The 24,656-nt window shown below is 37.8% G+C and overlaps 1 protein-coding gene across 1 annotated transcript in view; it reads left to right on the top strand.

The window, feature by feature from the left end:
* STXBP4 (syntaxin binding protein 4) overlaps positions 1-24,656 on the top strand; it is a 96,851-nt gene that overhangs the window by 9,298 nt on the left and 62,897 nt on the right. The window contains exons 5-13 of the mRNA XM_070934825.1: positions 459-528; positions 1,048-1,122; positions 3,542-3,621; positions 7,020-7,140; positions 9,988-10,120; positions 14,071-14,177; positions 15,027-15,213; positions 19,252-19,330; positions 21,159-21,250. Coding sequence (XP_070790926.1) covers positions 459-528; positions 1,048-1,122; positions 3,542-3,621; positions 7,020-7,140; positions 9,988-10,120; positions 14,071-14,177; positions 15,027-15,213; positions 19,252-19,330; positions 21,159-21,250 — 944 coding nt within the window. The remainder of the gene's footprint in view (positions 1-458; positions 529-1,047; positions 1,123-3,541; positions 3,622-7,019; positions 7,141-9,987; positions 10,121-14,070; positions 14,178-15,026; positions 15,214-19,251; positions 19,331-21,158; positions 21,251-24,656) is intronic.

Below are 24,656 nucleotides of genomic sequence, written 5' to 3'. Positions count from 1 at the left end.
ATTTAGTTCACTAATTCAAGGCAATAATATGGGATCAAGGTATTAGATATGTCGGATAGTAAGATTCATATGATAGTTAAGTTACTCCCAACGACAATGTTCTTTCATATTAGAAGGGCATATAAAAATAATAAAATAAGTAAAACATTAAAAATGGCATAAAAGATAAATGAAAGATTGCCTTAAATCATTACTATGAAGTCCTATATAAAGATATAAATAAAATAAATGCCATTCAGCAGTCAGATAGAAAGTAGGTAATTATTAATCTTGTAGATGTGTCATTTTGCTGAAAATGTATCAGAAGTAATTCTGACATTTTTCTGACCTGTTTTTTTGTGTTTTTGTGGATTTTTTTCTTTTGAGTTTGTGTGTGTGTACAATTTTTTTCCCCTAAATATACATTTTGTTTTCTTGATGTAGCTGATTTGTAATTTATGATTTTTTTTCTTTTCAAGATCAGCTGTGTATTGGAGATTTGATTTTAGAAGTGAATGGCCAAAAATTATGTGGTGTAACTAATGAAAGGTAAGTTCTAACATTTAATTATAAGCATGAACTGGAATGGTTAACATTTGTATTTGCCTGTTAGTATTTTAGATCAGATTAGCTGCAGATATAGAAAGAAAAATCAGTTACCTCCAACTGCTTGGGTCTTCTTTAACATCTTCATGGATAAGATGCCATACAATAGGATAAAGTGTCACTGACCTGTTCCATGCCAATTCAAGACAAAAAAGGAAGCTATCTTTACAGTGTTCACTGCCATGAAGAATGATTACAAAAAGAACATTTAAGGAGAGCCCTGCTCTATGTTTGGGCAAAAAATTCCTTCACTTGTGTTTTAACAAGTGTGACTGTCTTTTCATTCTCTATAATCATGAATTGTGGCCTTGTTATGCCAACATTTAATAATGTTTTAAAAAATGAACATGTAATCAATTCAATTCATAGAAAACAATTAGATAAAATGAATTATGGTGATGCTTTTGTAACACCTCTTTGGAGAAAATCAGTACATTTAACTCTTCATTTTTAACTTTTCAGAGCTGTTGACATGTTACAGATGGCATCGGCAACCAATCACGTGTCTTTGCTTATTGCCCGAGATGAAGATGAAAAGTAAGTAATGTTTCCCCAAGTCCTAAAAAATTATACTAGACCCAAGACTGAGTGTAGACCTTATCATTTCCCCATTATAAGCAAAATATGCATACCAGGTTAGCTAGCAATGGTAGAGAAACTGCTCCTATATTGAAGACTATATGGATAGGATTGTGCAGGATTTTAAGGTAGTTTTCTTCTAAGGAAGTCTTTTTCTGATTTTAAAACCTGGCTAACCCCTTGTAGTTGAAAACAGCTTTTAACAATGGAATGCACAAATTCTTGTTCTCAAAGATTGGGAAAAATTGCTGGTTTTGTAAAATCTTGAACTGTATTCAAAGAAATAATTAGAGACATTTAGGAAGCAAAAGACAACAAAATTAAAAATATAAGCATTGGAAATAAATATATTTTGTTCCTTCCTATAATGGAGGTTGGAGCATACTGCCGTTTAAACTCTGGAGTAACATTTTGCATTGAGGAAATATTGGCACTGTTGAAAGAAAAATGTCCAATTTCCCCTAATATGTGAAATAACACTATGCTTCTGGGCACACTTCATTGTGTAATTGCCAATTTTACACAAATGGTTTTCTTCTCTTGCTGTTCTGTAGATTGGAGATTCCTAATCTGCTTCTAGCTAAAAAATGCTGGCCTGTTTTTTTTAAAACTACTGTAATCATCTTGAATAATTAAAACTTATAATCAATTCGGGCATTCCAGCAGATCTCAGTCTAGAACAGAATTAGACTTCCTCTTGCTTATTTATAATTTTGTTTTATTGGGCTCATACTAACACGTATGTTCAACTCTCTTTAAATTTATACTGGCAAATTGTCATATAGCCTACATCTGTCTGGTCTTGGAGTCTTTTTTCCATCTTTCCATTTTAGTCAGGATGATTCTATTCACTACAGTATTATATTCCTGTAATAACAGGTGAGTACAAGTAATCCTCGACTTAACCACAGTTCATTTAGTGACAGTTCGAAGTTACAACGGAATTGAAAAAAGTGGCTTATGACTAATTATCACACTTATGACCATTGCAGCATCCCCATGGTCATATGATCAGAATTCAGATGCTTGACAAGTGCTTCATACTTATGACCGTTGTAGAGTCCCAGGGTCATATGATCCCCTTTTACAACCTTCTGACAAGCAAAGTCAGTGGGGAAGCCAGATTCACTTAAGTGTTTGACTAACTTAACAACTGCAGTGATTCACTTACCAAATGTGGCAAGAAAAGTCGTAAAATGGGGCAAAACTCACTTGACAAATTTCACTTAGCATCATAAATTCTGGGCTCAATTGTGGTCGTAAGTCAAGGACTATTTGTACAGTCCTAAAGAGGTAGACTAAACCAGCGGTACCAACCTTTCCAGCTTTAACGACCTGTGGGGGGGGGAGGAATGGTTTTGCATGAGTGGTAGGCGAGTGCGCGCATGCCACTCGCACAAATGGAGTTGCGCATATGCTCTGCACCACTTGCGCAAGTGGAGCTGTGCACATGCTGTTTGCGTGGCCTGGTTCTGAACGGGCCATGGCCCAGGGTTTGGGACCCCTGGGCTAAACCATATTGAACTTAATCAGATTTGCTTTTGAGTAGATCTTCAGAAGTTAGTATCTTGTCCTGAGTTTTATGGAAGGGACCTTCTGATCAAGTACACCTGGATCCCCAGGCTTCTAGGTAGTTATGGAAAATGTGTCTTTTCTTTAGAAAGGATTGGTGCATTTGCTACTTAAAATCAAGTCTGATTTCCAGAATTCGGCTGCTTGATCTCTCTGATCATAGATTTGTTAAATCTATGAGAAAACCATAATATAACCCTGGCTAAAATAGAACATTTCTCTTCCTGTTTGTGGGCAGAGAAATTGATCCATTTTGCTATTCCTAGTGATACATTGAATGGTGACAGATCTCCAGATTTGAAAAGACAGGAGTCAATGTGGGAAAGTTACTAGTAAGCCTTAAAAATCAATATGGGGAAAGCATGGGCATCTTGACAAGCTTAATTTTGTGTTGGAATTTGCAAATTAAAAGAGTCTTTAAGAAAGTGCATCAAGAATTCTTGCTGTTTCAAGTCTGTCTTTGACAATGAATCAGTCTTGCATGTTCCGTGCCACACACAACTTCCAGCCTGTAATTATGCAACTGCAGTTGAAACATGATGGAAATATCTGACAGAAAATTTATTTAAGTTATCTATTGTCTAATCTTTCATACCATTATTCTTGCTTTCCATAGGATATGAATGTATGTTGGTACATTTCTTAACTGCTGCATAAGACACAAAGCAAACCCCAGGATTTAGCTCAGCAGCAGCAAATAAACTAAATATCTATTTCTTGAAAGGTCTCAGATCAACACATTCTAAGCGATATTAAATGATGTATTGCATCTTCAACTTTTTTAAAAAAATATATATTATTGTAGGAAAGAATTTCTGGCCTTGATGGAGAAGTACAGTTCACACAGTAACTCCAGTAGGAATTCCCCAACGCAGCTCCTAACTGGTAAGAGGTTGCTTATGTTTTCACTCTGCAATATAAGAGAACAGTAGAGAATGCTTCTTGGCCTGATGGCCTCCATTAATATTTCAGGTTGGTAGAGATGCTTTCACGAATTGGAAGATAGACCTTTAACCCAGATTTTATGGGCTGATGTTTGATGGACAGAAAGGACACTTCAGTTCAATCAAAATTCTATATATACAGTATATTTTTCTTTATGAGACTGAACAGTATAGTAGTAGTGTCATACTGCCCCCTAGGGCTTCATTTGTACATTTCCAAATGTTTGGTGGTTTGAGAACATATTGAGCCTATAATTCCAAAGTGTGCCAGGTAAATAATTAACTGTATTCTCAGGCGATCACTGGCTAACATTGCTGTGTTATGATTGTGCCACGTTGAGAGGAAAAACACTAGTAAACCAGCTGTTCAGGACTGTTTCAGGCCCCAGAATCCCGTATTACACATAGGTTACCATGTCGTGTGTCAATTCCAATCAATTAAAGCCTATGCAGGGCCTTGCACTGTAATATAGGAAACAGTTTCTGGCTTAGTGTTTAAAAGGAAAATAACTTAATTGTTGCTAACTTCTATTTTGTCAAAGTGCTTGCAGGTTTATTTATTGCCCATGTGAATAGAAGATTAGAGTTTGAAGTATTTACATATTATAAGCGGCTGAACAGAGCAGATTGCTATTCATTGCAAAGGATGGTTTGGGGCCTATCAGCTTGTTGTAGTTAAATTACATTTGCCCTTTTCCTTTTTCCCAAGGAGCTCACGGTAGGATGATTTTTCTCACATCCTGTTTTCCTTCACCGTGAGGTAGGGTAGGTTGAGCTTTATGACTGAATGGTGATTTGAAATGAGGTTTCCCCAGCCCTAGTCCAGCAGTGTTAAATTATAAGTCTGTCTGTTTTATTGGGGAGCCATTTCTGTCCTAATTGGTAGACAATTTAGTCTGAGAACATTCGTAGATGAAAGTACTACTTTCAGTACTCAACTTACAAGTACAATTAGGAACAAAATTTCCATTGCTAAGGAGGGCAGTTGTTAAATGAGCTGGACCCAATTTTACGACCTTTTTGCTGCTGTCATTAAGTGAGTCATGCAGCTGTTAAGCGAATCCAGCTTCCCCCATTGACTTTGCTTTTTTGAAAGCTGGCTAGGAAGGTCACAAATTGCCAGGGCACTGCAATCATCATAAATACCTGCCAGTTGCCAAATACCAGAATTTTGATCACGTGACTGGTCATAAGTGCAAAGGCCAGTCGTAAGTCACTTTTTTCAGTGCCCTTGTAACTTTGAACGGTCATTAAATAAATGGTTGTAAGTTGAGAACTACCTATAATGAGGTGTCTTAGTTTTAACTTGAATTCAGACATTTACCATATTTTTTGGAGTTTAAGACGCTCTGGAGTATAAGACACACATTAGTTTTTTGGGAGGAAAACAAGGAAAAAAACCTCTGTCTCTGCCTACCAGCATCCATTGGTATTCATCTGGCTTGTGTCCTTGCAGCAAACAGCCTGGTCAGCTTCAGCACGTTATCACAGCCTGATTCAGCACAAGCAGCTGATTAGCGGTTGGATTGGCCTCCCAGAATACTGCCAATCAGCTGTTCCAGGCTGCGGGGATCGCCACAGCCCATCACCACCTCCGCCCGTCGCGTTTTTGGCCTCTTCACGCTCTGTTTTAGACCCGTTCCAGGCTGCTGGGATCACCATAGCACATCGTCGCCGATCGCTGTCTCCGCGCATCACGTTTTCGCCCTCTGCATGCCCTGTTTTTGACCCATTCCAGGCAGCGGCAATCGCTGCCACCACGATCCCCACCACCTGGAATGGGCCAAAAACGTGACACGCAGAGGCCAAAAATGAAACATGTGGAGGCCAAAAACGCAACACATGGAAGTCGAAAACACGACGCGCGGAGGCAGCAATCAGTGGCAATGTGCTGTGGCGATCCTCGCAGCCTGTAACGGATCTAAAATGGAGTGTGCGGAGGCTGAAAATGGCCAGCGGGTAGGCAGGGCTTCAGCAATATTCTCTGTATAAGACGCATAGGCATTTCCACCAACTTTTAGGGCGGGCGAGGTGCATCTTATACTCTAAAAAATACAGTACTGCACAGTAAAAAAATAGCCCTCTGTATGAATTTAGTGTTAAGCAAGTTGTTCCAAATTGCCCATGCTTTTGCCCATATTTTATGGTAATCTGCATCTTTGTATATGGAGGATGGTGGGGAACAATGTTTCTCATCCTTCCAACTGCAGGTTTTCCCCTTTCTTCATTCCATTCCCACCCATGCTGAAGACAGATGCCTTAAGAGAAAAACAATACATGAGCAGCTGTGGCGAATTGTCAAGTCGGGTCTATGACAGTTCGCCACAGCCAACTCGCTGGAGGACAACTTGCCATGCCCATCTCACCACAGGACAACTCACTGCGTGACAAGAGTTACACTAATACCAAAGAAATGGTGGAATAGAATCATTAAAGAAAGGATGCAAAAGGAGGGGGCAGAATGAAATGTGAATGGCAAAAATTAAAATAATTTTTATTTATTTTAAATAATTAAATAGAATTATTAAACTGCCCTGCAGCGAGTTGTCTCAGGGCAAGTTGGCCGTGGCAAGTTGTCCTGCAGTGAGTTGGCCGTCATGAGTTGACCGCAGTGAGTTGACTGTGGCAAGTTGTCCCATTCCCGTGAAGGTATCAGCCTTTCTAAGTAATTGGAAATAAATGATGGAAACAAAGAAAAGGCCCAGACATAAATGGACTGGATAATGGCATAGTGGGGGGAGGGGGGGCAATTATACAAATGGTTGAGATCGGGAAATGCTTCACTTTCTTTTAATTGACAGAGTGAGCTTTGTTTGCTTAATTCAACTTTAGCACTTAGACTACAATTTCTAAATATTTCCATTTAAAAGGCAAGTAATTATGCTTCCAAATTGGGAGAATTAGGGATGCAATTGGGGGTTGTTCCTGAGGCTGTAATACATGAGTATCCAACTGTGGCAACTTTTAAGATTTGTGGAGTTCAACTCCCAGAATTCCCTAGCCAGCTATTTATGCTGGCTGGGGAATTCTGGAAATTGAAGTCCACAGGTCTTAAAGTTGCCAAAGTTGGACTCCCCTGCTATAAAAGATGTTTGAAGTTAGATTTGGTTACATTTGGAATTGCCAGTCTCTTCCTTTTCTTGATGTCAGGTGAACTCACTTAAGATGCTCCTAACAGGGCATTGTGACCCTTGGATTGGACCTGATTCTTCACCCCTACTTTAAAATAATAGAAGATTTGAACAAAAGGCGGCAATCTTTGTGGTGTGGAGCAGTTGCTTGCTGTAGTAGATATAATTTTTTGTTTCCTTTACTCTTTTTTTTTTTCTCCCTGCAAAGGTGTTGATAGCTTTTCTTCAGGAGCGTCTTCAGTGAGTCCTTCACTATTTCATCCAAAGGACGCTGTGACAAACCTCCCGGGAAGGCCTGCGGCGGTAACTTCCCTTCAAGCCATCACAAAGTAACTATGTGAAGTTTGTTTTTCATGGACCGTTTGTGGAAAAGACAGGATGCTGGCCTTAAATTAAGCACAGGAACATTATCGTTTCCAAAGCCTACCCTTTTAACCTAAGATTGTGAGCTGTCAATACTGACAGATGTTCCTCAAAAGGGCCTGGGTTTCAATTTTTGGTTTATATGCTGTTTCTCTGCATGAAAAATGCCAAGTATAGCCAAGCTCTGCTGCCATTTTCTTACTTTGCTTGCAATTATTTTTCTTAAATGGTCTCGGTTTTTAAGGAGCATAGGATCTTGTCCTATGTCAGTTCAGAGATAATCCTTTGAACTCATTCAACAGAACTGAAGAAGCCTCTTGGATGAGAAGGGAAATGTTTTTAAAGAAAAAAAACCAAGAAGGTTCAGTTGCCTTTTGGAAAAAGCTCAAAGGACAACCATGACCCAGATGATTATGAATCTCCATACACATTTTTCCATCCAGTACTTTTGCTGTGACCTGCTCCAAATCCTTTAAACTTGAGACCCTGAGGATGCATCCTGACACTTCCCCAAGGCCTTTCTTGGTTTGCTTTTTTTCCTTTTTAAAACAACAACAACAAAAAAAAACCCCAAACCCTTGTCATTCTCTGAGTAGATTTTGAGGTCTTAGAGACACCACAGCTTCCAGGCTGGGAACTCTTCACCTATAATCCTTTGTAGATGGGGAAAAACTTTGCCTGTCCCCATTTTTCAAAACCTGGAAAAGAAGTAATGATGTGGTCACAGTTGCTTAGCAACTGTGCTTTTCTTTCATGGGCCCAAGTAAAACTCCCAGCTTTGTTCAGTGGCAAGCAGACACATATCCAGGAGACAACTGCAAGGCCACCCAGCCTGCACATTTTCTGTCATAGTTACTGATCCCGGACACATAAATTTCTGAAATTATGAAGTGAAAATCATCCAACAGCAGGAATCCTACTGGGTTCTAAGCTTGGCCTCTGTCATGCTATGGGGACAGCATCTTAAAACAGCCTGGTTGGAAGTTTCAAGTTTATTAGATATCTATACCACCCTTCTCCCGAAGGACTGAGGGCAGTGTACAGCCATATTAAAACACATAGATTTATAAAATTTAAAACCAATTAAAATTGAATATAAAATTTGGCCAGCGAATTAAAACACATATACACCCATTTTAAAATTCGTACTAGGCCAGGAGGCCAGAAGTGGTTGCCTTGCCAGCACTCAAAACAGAATTGTCTCCTATGATCCAGTTTTTATTTTATTTTATTCTTACGTTGCATTTATTATTTTTGCAAATAACTTATGGCAGCAAACATATCCCACACATCTTCCTCCTCCTATTTTTCCCATAACAACAACTTGGTGGGGTAGGGTAGGCTGAGGGAGAATGACTGACCCAAAGTCACCTAGCTGACTTTCATGGTGAAGGCAGACATTGAACTCGCAGTCTCCTGCTTTCTAGCCTGGTGCCTTAACCACTAGACAAAACTGGCTTTCATCTTTAAATTTAAAGCAATATTATTTAAAAATTTTGTATCCCTGCTCCTTTTCCTTAAAAGGTTCCTGGGTCCAAATCTTAATTTTTTACTGTCTGTCAGGTTTCATTATGCTTATATTATGGACCACAGGTTATTTTCCTGATGTCTTTAGTATAATAAATAGTAAATACATAACATGCCTGTTTTCCTTGGTCTTGGCTCACCAGTTTTTAGGCTTGTAGAAGAAAGGAAGACAGCAATGACAAAAACACTTCCATGTTATTGCCAAGATAACTCATGAACTTATTATGAGTCAAATCAAACTTAAGAGTTTAACTTGACATATGTTTAATTTGCATATTATTACAGTATGAATATAGACAGCTGTTGATCAATTAATCCCCATTTTCAAAATTTGCAGATCTCTCTGCAAGCAGAACTCTCTGGTTATTTTTCCCCTCAATACATTAAGATAATGATCTTTTCTATCAGTCTGGTTCAGAGTTGGTGCCAGAAATATATAAAATGCCTGTTTTCCCTGGTCTTGGCTCATCATTAAACTTCCAAGTTCCACGCAGATTGATAAAGCTCAGCTTTTAAACATGTAGACATCGGCATTGCCCCAAGGCGTTTGCTGCCTGAGGTAAAAAATAAAATGCTGTTTTGCCTGATTCCACATGAGGTGTCCCTCCGGCCAGGCATTGAGTCCTGGCAGATGGCAGTGTTGTTAGATGGAGTAAGACAGACCAAGTGCTTTTGCCAGGCAACCTCATGTTCCGTCTGCTCATCTAAGAGCGATGCCTTGTAGTCTAATGGAGCCCAGAGACAGGTTGCATTCTGGCATGGGTTTGGTTATACAATTGCCTTGTCTGAAACAGCACATTAAAATGGAGAAGAGGCAGTTCCAGATAAATATCTTTTATTTGCTACTTTACTTTCGGTTCCTAGCATTTTTTTAATCTTTTTTTTTAACCCTCAAATTCCATGAAGCAAATGAAAAAAAAAGAGAGAGAGAAATTCTTCCAGATATAGCAAGCTGTAGGACCTAGAATAAAAAACTAAGTTTAATTTTTTTTTTATTTAAATCAAGTACATGGGAAAAATAGTCTACAGAATTGTATAAGAGGCCCCATGCCAAAGTTTCCATTTTGCACATGACTGCTTGATTCAACTTTCCTGTTCTTTTTAGAGGAGAGTGGCCAGGGGTGGGGAGTGGGGATGGGATCTCCTGCTTAATATTTGTAAGCATAACAGGCATCAAAGCATGGCTGTAAGAAAACAAAAGATTTTGCTGCAAGGTGTTCTTCCTATTTGTTTTGTTTCCCAGTCACTGACCTTTTAAAGCTAACTTTGTTTCTTTTTTTCTCTAGTGACAGCATATTTCAGATTATCAGTGTTTCCAAGGAAACGGGTCTGGGCCTGCAGATTGTAGGAGGCATCGACAAGAATGAAGGGCCCTTGGTGTATATTCTGGCAGTTATTCCTGGAGGGGACTGTCATAAGGTAGAGAAAGCAGAGAAGAGTTGGGGAAGAGGGTTTCTATCTCTGCTTTTCTCTTTGCGACCCAAGACGGATGGGAGTGTCATTGATTGGTGTCTGCCTATGTTTTAGAACTCTTTCAGAATTAAGATGAACCTCTAATTTAGAGGAGCAGCAAACTTCTTGCTGGATCCTTCTGAATTTTGCCTTCCTCAAATAAAAATGACCGTAGCTTCATTCTCACTACCATAGTCAACATTTTAATAACTGACAGTATCCTGTGGACACCTCTGATGTTAGATGTTCTTACAGATATTTGAGACAAGAATGTATCAAAGCTGGAGTATAGACTGCTTTGATCCAGGAACTGCCTGGGATCAGTCAGCTGTCAGTGCAGAGTCATCATCTTCAATGCAGAGGTTTTACCAATGAAGTGCTGTTTGCTTTGATGCTTTCAGATTTCTTGTTCTATTGCATTTTGTATTTTAAAGTTTCATGCAGCACTTTTAAAAGAAATATTCTTAATCAGCATTTTGAAATTCCCTTAATTTTGATATTGTGTGCACTGATTTCTCTGTGTCACCTGGATGACATCCAAGCACCTGAAATGTCTCATTAAAATACGGCACAGGTGATAACACTAGGCTGATTTTTTCTGTACTAGAAAGCCAAGCAGGGTTAGCCCTGTATAATTCTTGGATAAGAGATTGTTAGGTAATTTTAGATTATTATGGGCTAGACTGGGGAGTTGAAAAACATCAAGGAAGAAAGCAGTGACAAAAGCACTTCCATGTTATTGCCAAGCTAACTCATGAACTCATTATGAGTCAAACCGAATTTAACAGTTTCACTTGGCATATGTTTAATTTACACATTATTACAGCAGGAATATAGACAGCTGTTGATAAATTAATCCCCATTGCAGATCTCTGCGAGCAGAACTCTCTGGATATCGTTTTTTTAATACATTAAGAAAATAGTCTTTTCTATCAGTCTGATTCAGAGTTGGTGCCAGAATTGGACAACCTGGTGCACTCCATATGTTTTGGGCTTCATTTCCTATAATTGTTTTCAGGTGCCTTATGTCTGCAACTGGTAGGTTTAATTTCTTACATTCAAATAGAGGATGTTCTATTTGCAGTCACTGCCACAAGATGTCACCATTGTTGCTTGTATCATAACGCATTAGCACAGCCTTCCCCAACTTGGTGCATTCAAGATGTACCAAGATTGCAGTTCCCAGGCTATTTGGAAATTCAGGAAGTTGCAGTCCCAACATATTTAGAGAACGCTCAATTGAGCATTAGCAAAAGAAAGCTAATCAAAAGGAATCTTAAAGAACCATCCAAATGCAAGTGCTCAATAATACTGTAGCTGGAGTTATAAATCAACGTTTAAGAAGGTGCAACCAAGTAGCATTTTATGGACTACAGGATTAGAGGAATCCTGTAGTGTAATTATTAAAGGAACTGCAATCTTGGTACAGAATGTTATTAGAGGGGAAAATGTTAAAAAATACTAACAGTGGTTTATTATAGACATTGATCTACATACCAAGAGGTACTTGCATTGTTTTCTGTGAACCTTTCTTTCATTCCAAGTGTTTCATACTGACAGTCCCACAGCTCCTGTTATTCCTTTTTTTACTCTTTGTGGATATAATTTCCTTTATTTCTTTTGCAAGGTCTTATGTGCTGCATGCACACAACATAGAATCTCTTTAAGATAGAAACCCCAGACTATCAACATGGTACCTTGCTGACAATAAAGAATTCTTCTGGTACTACCCTGAGAACTAGCCAGCAGTAAACCAGCTTCCTCAGTCTGATTTTAACTTCCGATCCCTGACTGAAGGCTGGTGAAAACTTCCTGAATTTATTTATATAAAAGTCAGTCCATCATCTTTGTATCTTTCGAATCAATTTGTTCACTGAAATATGTCTGCGGTAGTCATTGACAGCAGAGTTTTTATTTTCATACCTTTGATAATAAATTAATCAAGCTCAGGGTTGGATTAACTACTACAGAAATTCTCACAGGCTATCTGTGGCTTAATTCTATAACAAAATTAAACATCTGTAGTTTAATGTAAGCTAACCCTGGATCTCACAGAGCTGTTATTTAGGCAAAAATAATAACAATAGCAAATCAGTTCCCCAAGAGATTGATATTAATTTTCTCTTCAAATGCCCCACCGACTTTTATGAAAAACCCCTTGGACATTATTTGTAGGTGGTCCCCAGCTATGCTGGATAGATTAGAAAGCGTGGAGAAAGCCTACACAAAACATTATTCTGAGCTTTGGTGAGTTTCTAATCTCATTTTCTTCTCTAAAGGCATAAAGCAAGAAGCTGGTACCACTTCTGTATCCTTACGTATCCCACACCAGACTGAATACAGTCTGTCTGGCTTCTTATTCAAGAGAAACTAACAGTATTTTGGATGTCTGTTATTACAGAGAATTAAGAGTATTACTTCCTTTTAAATCAATAGACAAAACAACTGATTCTAAAAGAACAAGACATATATGGAGTACATATTTTTTTCAGAAACATATGCAATATGGCGAGATTTCTTTGATTATCCTTTCATGTGATGTAAGCATAGTGCCCTTCAGTGCCAGAGAATGATGAGAGTTATTTCTCACATCTTCTCTTTGAGTGGAGAATACAGTTCAGAGGGGAGTATATAATAAGAAGTTTGTTTGTTCTTTTTTATGAGCATACTGCAGAATTAATGCATTCAGATCAATAAAATGGAGGCTCCATTACATCCCTTTAGGGGAAAATATAATTCTGTTATCATTCCCTTTTCCTGCATACATTAGTTATATATTGCAAAACAGCTAAGTCTTCGGAGTGGGCAATGGGCTTATTTGGACAACAAGTCCCAATTGCTCAGAGATGAAACAATATTAGTTTCATTATATGAATTGCTTTTTAAAAACATTTTTGCTACTTTACTACCAGAGGGCATGTTATATTATTTATTAGATTTTTATCCCACCTTTATTACTTTATAACAGGGGTCCCTGACCCCTGGGCTGTGGCCTGTTGGGAACTCGGCCACCAAAGCAGTAGGTGAGTGCACAAAACTTCATTTGAGCATGTGCGGGATTTACATTGCGTGCGCAAAACCTTCCCCCCACCGCATAAACTGCCAAAGCTTCTGCTGCTAGTCCATGGAACCAAAAAAGTTGAGAACCCCTGCTTTATAAGTCAGCAGTCCCCAACCTTTATGGCTTGGCGGCCTAGCAGGGGGGAAGAGGAGAACTGGCCCGTGCAAGTAGTCAGCTGGTTTTTACGTGCATGCGCACTCCGGCTCATCACTTGCGCAAGTCGAGATGTGCTCACACGTGCCAGCCTGCCACTCACATATCTAGAGCTGCATGCACAAGTGCCAGCCCACCACTCACGTGGTCCCAATTCCAAACCGGTCACGGCACAGTAGTGGGCTGCAGCTCAGGGATTGGGGACCCCTGTTATAAGTAACTCAAAGTGACAAACATACTCCTTCCTATCTCCTATTTTCCCCACAACAACAAGCCAGTGAAGTGGGATGGAGTGAGAGTTACTTTTAGCTTTCATGCCTAAAACAGAATTAGAACTCAGTCTCCTGGTTTCCAGGCCAGCACCTTAACTGCTAACCAAACTGGCTCACTGTCTTACATGATAGCTTGCTATTAAGTTCTTTCTCCATGCCACAGTTTATTGGGAATACCTACCCAGGGTTAACGAGTTAAAAGAGAATGCTTTGGGAATGTGAGCATGGAACAGAGGAAGAAAAATGAAAAATTGGCTGTTAAGGCAACTTCCCTTTTGTTTAGCTGCCCTCCCCTGCCGTTTCACCCTTCTTCAATCTGACTGGTAACTTGGTTTCCCTTCACAGTTAATAGATTTATAGAAGTTTTCATTAAGCTGTTTGAACTGATGGTAAAAATCAGTGTGAAACCCTGTCCTCATTATTCTTGTTAGGATGGTCGATTGAGACCTGGTGACCAGCTTGTATCTGTTAATGGGGAATCATTGATTGGAATCACCTATGAAGAGGCAAGAAATCTAATCAACCAAACACAGCCGAGGTAACCATTTGTTATAAAACCAAGCATCTCAACATTCATTTTCAGATTATGTTTATGTATTTAGCTCTCTTAAAATTGTCAAAAAGAGTTTTGGACACGTGCTTCTGAAAATGTGTGTGTGTGTGTGATAATTTTGTAAGTAACCATAGGAAATTAAAGTATGAGTGGATTTCATTGGGGGCTTCATTGAATTGTGCTGAATGTATTTTGATCATACCAGGTGAGTTGTCTTCGTTTTTAAACATTGCCTGAGTCATAGAATGTTTAAAAAATTAAGGTCTTCACAACTAAACTACAGGTAGTCCTTGACAATGTAGTCCAGCATTTATGTTGCTAAGTGAGACATTTGTTAAGTGAGTTTTGCCCCATTTTATGACCTTTCTTGCCACATTTGTTAAGTCAGTCATTGCAGTTGTTATATTAATAACACGGTTGTTAAGTGAACCTGGCTTCCCCATTGACTTTGCGTATCAGAAGGTCGCAAAATATGATCACATGATCCCATCATGACCTCATGACCATGACCTCATGACCCCATCATGACCATCATAAATATGAGTCAGTTGTGAAGCATCTAAATTTTGATCATGTGACCATGGTCATAAGTGTGAAAAAAGGCCATAAATCATTTTTTTCATTGCTGTTGTAACTTTGAATAGTCATTAAACAAACTTGTAAATCAAGGATTACCTGTATTCACCTCTTACGTCAAAAGCCAGTAAAAACAGTGTAATAAATTTTAATCTTATTGAATTTGTTCCCTGAATAGCTAGAAAGCAACAAAAAATCTTTTTTACTTGGAAGGAATCAGCATATGATACCAGTTTACCATCTTTTTCATTCACTTAGATCAAATACCTCTTGGGAGATAACTTTCATTCGACATGATTCTGGTTCTGATGAAGTGGAAAATATGCATCCATTCTCCAATCTGCTAAATTCAGAGAGATGTGGATTACAGAATGATCTACCCAGCCTCAGTCCAACATTGTCTTCTAATGAGAATGTTGCTGCCGAGAAATCTGTCCTTGATATGGCAAGTTTAATTTGTCAGACAAAATTTTTGCTTTCCTTAAAAAATCGCTATGCTTTGAGTGGAATCATTTTACTGAAGCAGTACCTAATAGATCCTGGCTGATCTCAAAAACCTGAGCAGGGAGACTTACTTAGTACTTTGATGAGAAACCATTAGGAAATAAGGCTGTAAACTAATCTCGAGGAACAATAATTTTAAAAATCTTGGAGGATAGCTGTGTCAAACAATCTGCTCAGCCATAACCATGGAGTCACCAGGAGTTGACCTCATTTCAAAGAGAACTTTACGGTCTAATTTTGCAAAATACATGACCCCAATCAAATGTAATTTTTAAAAAATACATAAAATCAGATTTCTTGCAATGTTGTTTATGCATTGACTATTTTTATGAATTTAGAAGTGACTATTGTCTTCTGTAAGGGCATACCCAAATATTTCCAAATATAGAGCAGTAGGTGAGCATTTATTTGCATAAGACAATTCCTTGGCAAGACTTTAAAGACAATTCTTTTGGGTCTTCCGGGCAAACGTGTAAGCTGCATTTGCATATGTGGCATGCACGTGCAAAACCATCCCCTCCCCCTGCCGCCACTTGGGAACTGAGCCATTTGAATGGTGCGCAAGCACATGAAACCATCCCTTCGCCCCCGCAGCCACCAGTCCGCAAAGCCAGAAAGATCGGGAACCGCTGTTCTAAATGGAAGCAATTTTTTTTCAGTTATTTTAAAACTTATATGCCATTCGACTCTCAGTGATTGCTACGGTAATAGTTAATTGGAAAAATAAATAAATGAAGTCATAAGAAAAGAAGGTGGGATTAATGATTGCAAGGTAACAAAGTTTGGACTCCCTGTAAAGTTTTATGAATGAGGCATAAATATTACATGAGAAGCAGTTTGTTTGCAAACATCCACTGTTCATTGATTTATCTGTCTACTTTCCAGCACTTTTAAGGCAATTTGCAGTTTAAAATTATGCATGCTAACATAATAATGCATACTTTCTGCAAAGAAGAAACAAGAGAAACAGAAGTTAAATAATCAAAGAGAAAATAAACTATTTAAGAGCAAGCTCATTATTTCCAGCTGAATAGGACTGGGTGTCATGTTTAGTTTCACCAGATTGCTACTTCTGTTGTACTCTTTTTTTTCTTATGCATAAAGCATTCAGTTTAAAGAAATTGTGTACATGGCCATTGCTATTGCTGAGGAGAGTATGACTATCAAAAACCTAATGAGCTAGGTAAATTATACATCTTTAACTTAAAGCATCTGGTTATCTACTAATTAGTACTATCACAAATAATTTATTTGAACTCCTGGCTTGTACAATGCACAACTCAAAGAAATAACTTGTTCTAGTTGGCTTGACTCTCTCCAATCTTATGTCCTCTGTATATGTTGCCTTTCAGCTCCCAGCAGGCATGCTTTTTATCATATTTCTTGGATATTACATAGGGTATAAATTCAACATATCACAGTGCACCAGGCTGGAGAAGGCTGTTTTGGATGAACAACATGGCAGCCTGAATTTTTTTGCACAAAGTGGATTCATATTTACCCACTTTAATTTGCTTTATGAAAAGAAATAAATCTCTGAAAAACATCACTCTTTCTTTTGAGGAAAAAAACATTTTCATTTATTCTTAAGCTATAGGAAGCAGCCTTAGTCTGAGAAGATAATTAGTATTCAAAATAATTGATTGTCTATATTTGCTGTTAAATTAGATGACACTTCTCCTCTAAACAGATATTTAATGCAGAAGAAATATTTTTAAATAGCCTTAGGGGGAATATATGTCCTAGGAGATGTGGGCTGGTTTCTCCATTATCAGCATACTTCCTTTATGGAGAAACCTATTTATGAATAGAACATGATTGCATCAAGGCCTCCTGGAAAAAAAAAATCATGCACAAAAAAATAGTGCACAAAAATCATGCTTCTCTTTGAAATAAACACTCAACTAAAAGCATGCTGCATTTCTCAGAGAAATTTCAATACCCAGAATAATGTGCTTATACAAAACCTTAGAAAAAAGAGTCTTTGCAAGACAAGGTCCCTATACAAAACAATCCTTTTTAAAATGATAAAGCAGTTGCATCAACTATAAGATTCATGGGACTACTTCAAAAGCAGTTCCTAAATTTGTGTAGATGCACAGCCGTTTTGCTTCATTATTTTGCCCTGACCTAGAGAATAATATTTTGTTCCACTGAGTGGTTGAATTTGATTTTGTGTTTCTTTTTGGTACAGACTGAGAAGGGACTTGCCCTAGGTTAGACTATAATTCTAATTAGAATCCAAAATCCAGGAACTGAACCCTATTGAATTGTTGGAAGCTACACATATGCTTGTACATTAAATAAATGTACAATCATGTACATAAACACCACCACCAAAGGAGAGAACAGAAGTGGAGAGAAAGCAGAATGGATGTTCTACAGATTTTTAAAGCTATATTTGAGAAATTCTGCCTTCAGTGTTTCTAAACCACTGCCATGCAGTTTTAATAAAATTTGCATAAGTAATGTAGAAACTGGCAATGTCTATTTTTAATGGTATTAATAATTTCTAGCTTGTTAAGAAATTTCATGAAACAAAGAAATCCTCAGTGCTACAAGTTTACTTAGAAATGCCTTCATTTGGCAAGTTGTAAATTACTTAATGCAGAGTTCTGTATGCACATATTTGGGAGGAGGGGCAATGAATTATATTCAGTGTGTTTTGGATCACTGGTACTCAAAATAATCATTTAAGCATTCTCTGTGTGAAATAACCAAGAGAAAAATTATACGAACTAGTTCAGATTGAAAAGCAGTGGAAGAATCAGTATCATATAGTAAATTGACTGAAAATGTTTTTCAACATAGCATCTGACAGGTTGATGTGTTCTTTAACTAGGATCCCTCAGTGAAGACTACCATGTTACAAATCCTGAGATACTTATACTTGTTGTTCCTGTGTCTAATGCAGCTTTTGATTTTGTGGCTCTTGATTTGATTGGCTTGGTTATCATTGATTGACACAGGCTTCTGATAAAGTTGTTTGTAGTTTGCTCTATACTTACTCTGCCCCTTCTTTGGGGCCACATTATAACTTTAGATTAAAAACATTTGCAGAAATACCCACTTGTTCTAATCCTATTTGAGAGGGGAAAATCAATACTATCGAAAGGTTCTGCTAATCTTTATTCTATGGACTAAGATGACCATGGTAAAAGTATTATTTGGCACACCTTAATAGTTGTTATAATAAACTTGTTGGGTGTTTGGCAAAATGTAAGCACGTTTTTCTCCATAATAGACTCTACATGGGGCTCCCCCTGGGGTGCATCCGGAGGCTCCAGCTGGTCCAGAATGCGGCCGCGCAGGGGATTATGAGAGCGACGGGGCGCTCCCATGTGACACCTCTCCTGCGCGAGCTGCACTGGCTCCTGGTGGTCTTCCAGGTGCGCTTCAAGGTGTTGGTGACCACCTTTAAAGCGCTCCATGGCTTAGGGCCGGGGTATTTACGAGACCGCCTTCTGCCACCAATAGCCTCCCACCGGCCAGTACGCTCACACAGAGTGGGCCTCCTCAGGGTGCCGTCCGCCAGACAGTGTTGGCTGGCGACCCCCAGGGGGAGAGCCCACCCTCTGGAACAACCTCCCCCCAGAGATACTTACAATATCAGACCTCCGGATTTTTCGTCGGGCCCTGAAAACTTATTTATTTCAACTAGCCGGGCTGGCTTGATCCCACAGTTTTGTGTTAAATTTTAATTGATTTTAAATTGGGTTTGTTTTAAATCGCGGCCAAAAATATTTAATCATTTTAAACTGTTTTTAAATTTTGTATGTTCTGTTTTTATTTTGGTTGTTCACCGCCCTGAGTCCTATTGGAGAAGGGCGGTATATAAATTGAAACAAATAAATAAATAAAATAAATAAATGAATAAAATAATAATTTGGTTAATAAAAACTTAACATCAATATTTAGTCTGGGACCCAACCTACTTTAATAAATAGTACCTCCTAATTTTTATGTTTTTCTTTCACAGTTGAAAACTGAATTCAAGAAAGGAGAGCAATTTTCTGCATTTTGTACAGACAACAGTTCCATTGATGTATCAGCTGGGGGTAAGTACTTATGTGTTTGTTCACCCTCTCTTTGTTGTTACTACTTTTCACATGAGTAATATGTAATTTGTTTCCTTTTCTTTAAAAAAAACAGTATGTGGGCCTTTTCTTTGACAATGTTAATGAAAAACTGAAATAAATGAATTGTTGAGTATCTTTTTCAGTGACAACCAAATAAAAGTTGATTGTCCTTGTTTGTAACATTTGCTTGTATAGTATAGTTGTTGTATGGCACTTAAACAGAGAGATTGTGGTTGTAAATCTCAGGGTACTATACAAGGAAGCTGCAAAGACTTAGGTGAAGCAAGTAGACCTTTGTGTTCAGAGTATGATCAATATGATCCTGAGCGCGCACGCTCTCTCTCTCTCCCTCTCTCCCTCTCTCTCTCTCTCTCTCTCTGTATCACTCTGTGTGTGTGTGTGTATACACACACACACACATATACATATGTATATACTGTACACACACACATATATATATGAGAGAGAGAGAGAGAGTTGTACGGTACATACACACACACACATATATATATATGTGTGTGTATGTGTATATATAGATATAGATACAGATACACACACACACACACACACACACACACACACACACACACACTGTTTCCCCGAAAACAGGACCTCCCCGAAAATATTTAAATGCATGCACAGCCGGTCTAGTTAGGGTTAGGGAGACAGATCTGGAAATCAGGTAAGACTGCAAGAGGAGCCCCATCTTGCTCCCAAAATAATAAGACCTCCCCAAAAATAAGGCCAAGCGCTTATTTCGGGGTTCAAAAAAATATAAGACAGGGTCATATTTTCAAGGAAACATGGTATATATACATACGTACATACACACACACACACACACACACACACACACACACACACATATTCATCAATGTCCCAGTAAAAATTTATCCATTTTAGAAGTTGAAATGGCAGTATATATACTGTAAATATCCAGGTTATTTTTGATATCTGTTTTTTGAACAGTAGCTCCCTCCTCTCCTACTTGTGTGACCACCTATTTTAAAACAAGGAAAAAATTAAGGACAGTTTGTGATACAGCTATTTTGAAAGAGGAACAGAGTCTCCTTGGATCATATCTCAGTCTTTGGAAAGCTTGAAGCAGATCGCTGGCTCCCATTCACAAACATCTCTTGTTTAGTGAAGGGAAGAACAAGGATGCAAATTATTAAAGGTTGCAAGTTTCCCAGGCCCTGTGTTACTCCAGATCTGTATCGGGAAGAATAACATATTAAGAGGCCCTTCCTATGTCATGTCAGTGCTGATGCTGGGTGGAAATTGAAATTATAAGCCAACATATAGTATTTTGAAGCCTTGCGTCATGGGGTTATTGTGATTTTGAAAAATAAGTGATTTGCCAAAAGAGTTTTTTTCAGGACAAAATAATTGCCATAGGGATGATTTTCATAAGTATATTCACAACCAATCGGTCTCCTATGTCTTGTTAAAAAAATGTATCACAGGTACAAGCCATGTGTTTCTATCATAGTATGACATTTAGTTTTTAAAGAATACCTTTTTGTTCCACTTTGTCTTTGTCAATTAAACCCCAGATATATGTGATTGTATTTCCCATCCCTCTTAATTTCTTGGTGGGTAAATATAAAGGGGCTATAAATATAAAGCATGTGTAAGTTTCCATTTTAATAGCATCTTGCTTAATATTTAAAGGGAAAAAATAATCAACATTTGGCATTCAAGTGATTAGCTGAGTTGTTTGAACAGCAGGAGTTTAGAACATATCCTTCAGCAGAAAAAAAATCCAATTAGATTTCCAATTAATACGCAACCTGTTGTCTCATAGCTGTTAGCCCCTCTTGGAGAATTGATTATGGACCACAAAGGAAGATTTCCCTCAATCCTTCAGTTCGCCTCAAAGCAGATAAACTAGAGATGGTAAATATCTCATTTTAATGTTTATTCTTAATGTAATGTGATAGCTTTCAGAGACGTTTTCAGAATTCATTTTAATGTTACTTCAAAATAAAATTACTATTCCACTTGAGTCAATAATTAATTCATCAAGCTTACGAACATCTATATTAATTTACGATGCTGTATCTGTATTGATATGTGGTGAAATTATTTAGTCAGAATTGAAATGGTATAACTGTATCAATCTGTTTAGGAATTCGATCCTTCAATTAAAGCTGTGATTTCATTTACTAGCTTTGGAAATACTTAATGTTTGTTTGTTGTTTTGCAAGCCATATTATAGGATGTTGATTTATTCATTCTGGTCCATCCTGTTCCCCCTCCCACCAAACAGTTGGAAATAAGTTGCAGGTGCCTTCGAGTGACCTTGCATGTTTTCTTTTGGTATTCTTGCTTCAGCAGCTGTTATATTTTAAGATGCAAGCCATTTCAGAAAGCGTTAAATTGCCTTTTCAGAATAAGGAGCTAGTGCAGCAAATAAAGTTTTAGCTATGCCAGCAAGAGCACATAATTTATAGAGTAAATTTTAACTTACAGTTAGAATCCCAAGGGCCAAGTGTGGTTTTCCATGCCTTCATGTTTTGCTCATCCTTACCTAACCAACATGTTTCCATCTTGTCTTTGGCAGGGCAGCCGGATAAAAGTCAGTTGGTATCAAACTTGCCATCCTTTTTAGTCAAGATGGAACAATAAATTGTCTTAAGATTGTAAGAGCCGTAGGGATCAGGCCAAGAACTTTTCTAATTCTGCATTTTCTTTGTTTATTATTGCATTTATACCTTATATGTATAAAGGACATATAGACATCACTTTTTATCTTGGAACTCAGGATGGTGTATATATAGAGGCTTTGCCTAATTTTATCCTCAGAACAATAACTCTATAAGGTAGAGTTTGCTGAAAGAGAAAGATTGACTCAAAATCACTCAGTAAAATAGGGGCATGAACCTGGGTTTTCCCAGTCCTTGTCCAGCACTTGAAACGCGATATCACACTGGCTGTTTCCACAGTGCCTCTCTGATTTCATAGCCCACCTCAAACTCATTCTGAGCATTTTGGCCAAGGAGATTATAATATGTTACCGTTCTGCAAACTAAGATATTTTGAGAGGCCTGATAAAATCATCCAGTTCTGTGGAGAACTATCTGTTTCTTGTTTCTATCCAGACTATATATGTTACTGACTTTCCATGCCAACAAATTTCACTTACATCTATTTTCTCCTTTAAAACCAGCTCACTCATTTTGTCTCCAACTTCTGGCATTTGCTCAGAAAGAGCTCTATATAGGATCTATTTCCCTGTGTGCTTTTTTCCCTGTTTGTTTATTTTATTCAGTTTTGTTACTGCCTAAACTCCAGGGTAGCTTTTTTTTGATAACTCATGTTTTATATTTATTTTCTACTCTTTCTCTCTTTTGAATGTGCCACAGTAGCTTTTATCTTTATTAGATAGAGATGATCCTTCTTTGAATCAGATGCTCCCTAATTTCAGCCATGCTTTTCTGAGTTCGTATGAAATGACATTGTGCCACAGGTTAATTTTAGTGCCAGCATTCTGGTCTATTTTGTGAAGTCCAGATTTGTTAAGAAATGTTTTGTAATATCTAATAAATCTAACCTTTTTGTCTTTAGCATCCCTTTTCAATCCACCTCAGTCAGCCATAGTATCCTGTGCACAAAACATAACTTTTCAGAAAACAATATTTTTGTCTTTCAAACTTCGCAGCAACTTCAATTAGATTTTTGTTCAATTGTGACAGCATTTCTTTGGCTTTCAGCTCTGGTTATGTTGGCCAACAATTGTGATTAGTTTGAGATTACAGTATGTCCTGCTTGCCAAGTTGCCAAACAAATTCATGTCAACAAGTTTTGATTCAAGACCTCACAAACAAAAACAAAGGGAGATTGAACACACAGGGGAGTTCCCATCCTAGTGCAGTTGAAGAAAAAGACTACATCTTTGAAGCCAGATTCAGTGCGAAGTAGCAAAAATACTCACTACAGAAATGAATCAGCTCCATATCTTTTGTCAACCTGTAGTTTCAAGGATTCCTCTGAAGGTTAGAACATGATGTGCCTTTCTATAGCATCTTAGTTCTCCAGAATTTCTGAGAGATTATTATAGTTCTGAGGCCATATTAACAAGTTTGCTAATTCTTTAGAATGAAAATAATTTACGCTGAAGTTTTCAATTCTTTTACGATCGTTAGAAATTTCCTGACCAGCTTCTTAGGTTTCAGTCCTCAATCACCCCCACAGTTGTCATGAGTCTGCATTCATTCAACTTTGAAGATGACAAGGGCAGAATAGAAGATCACCCATTCTTCCTTCACCCTGTTGTGTATTAAAATGTCCTCGTTATTTCTTATGTTCTTGCTTCAAACATACCTGAAAAATGTATTTTAGTTGCTATACTCAGTTTATTCTAAATCGTAGCTTTCCTTTCCTATCCTATCCCAATCTATCTATTCTGTCTTCAATGTTCTGGTGGTTTCTTGTTTTCTGATCCTCATTAAACTTTTCATTTGTATCTTTTTGTTGCTAACTAGAATTGTTACTTATTGTATATCTAATAATCCACCTTTTCAAAAAATATTCTTCCAAATCTTAGGCTTTTTCTATAAGCAAAATCTCATTCAGGTCATTCTCAATTCCTCATAACCATGAACAAAACCATCAATATGTGTTTTTGTTATTACAATATAGAAGTAATTCGCTATTATTTCTTCTGAAATATTTTTTAGAACTTCCCAATCTAGTCTACAGCCCTGATAATTGCTGGAATTCTTCCATTCTGGTTCCAACTAAACCAAACTGCTTTTTTTCCAAGCTCAGAGAAGGTCAGTCTGGTAATGGCACTTGCTGAGACAGGCTTCTTTTAGATGCTAGTATCTTTACATTGAATTAAACTGGAGCATTTAATTTTGCATTTAACTGAAAAGGCTCTGGGACAAATTTACAAAAATTAACAAGACAGCCCTTGCCCTCAGGCTTGTGACTTAAAACAATATGGCACAAATTGAAATGAATTGGGCAAGGAGAGAAAAAAGAGTTCTCAGAAGTATTCTTTCCCACAGGAAAACTTAAAGCGAATTCCTTTAAGATGCTGAAGTGTGGCACCACTTTGATCTTTCCTTAGTATATTGTTCTCGGAGTACAAAAGATGTGGTGACACAGTAGTCCTTGATCTAGTAGCATAAGCTGAAGTCTCAGGGTAATCTCTTTGAACTGGATGGGTTTTTTTCTAGAAAACTGAGATAAATCAAGCTGCTGTTCTTCTCTGGTTGGTAGAATCCAATCTAGCAATTCTCTAAGCTTGTTAATATCTAAAGAACACCCTTGAGTATAGTCATGTTTAGTTTTTTCA

This window comes from Pituophis catenifer, unplaced genomic scaffold, assembly GCF_029215685.1.
Source record: "Pituophis catenifer annectens isolate HBS135680 unplaced genomic scaffold, rPitCat1.0.hap2 SCAF_2, whole genome shotgun sequence".
Taxonomy (NCBI): Eukaryota; Metazoa; Chordata; class Lepidosauria; order Squamata; family Colubridae; genus Pituophis; species Pituophis catenifer.
The sequence above is the reverse complement of the archived record's forward strand: the minus strand, read 5'-3'. Positions and strand labels throughout refer to the sequence as shown.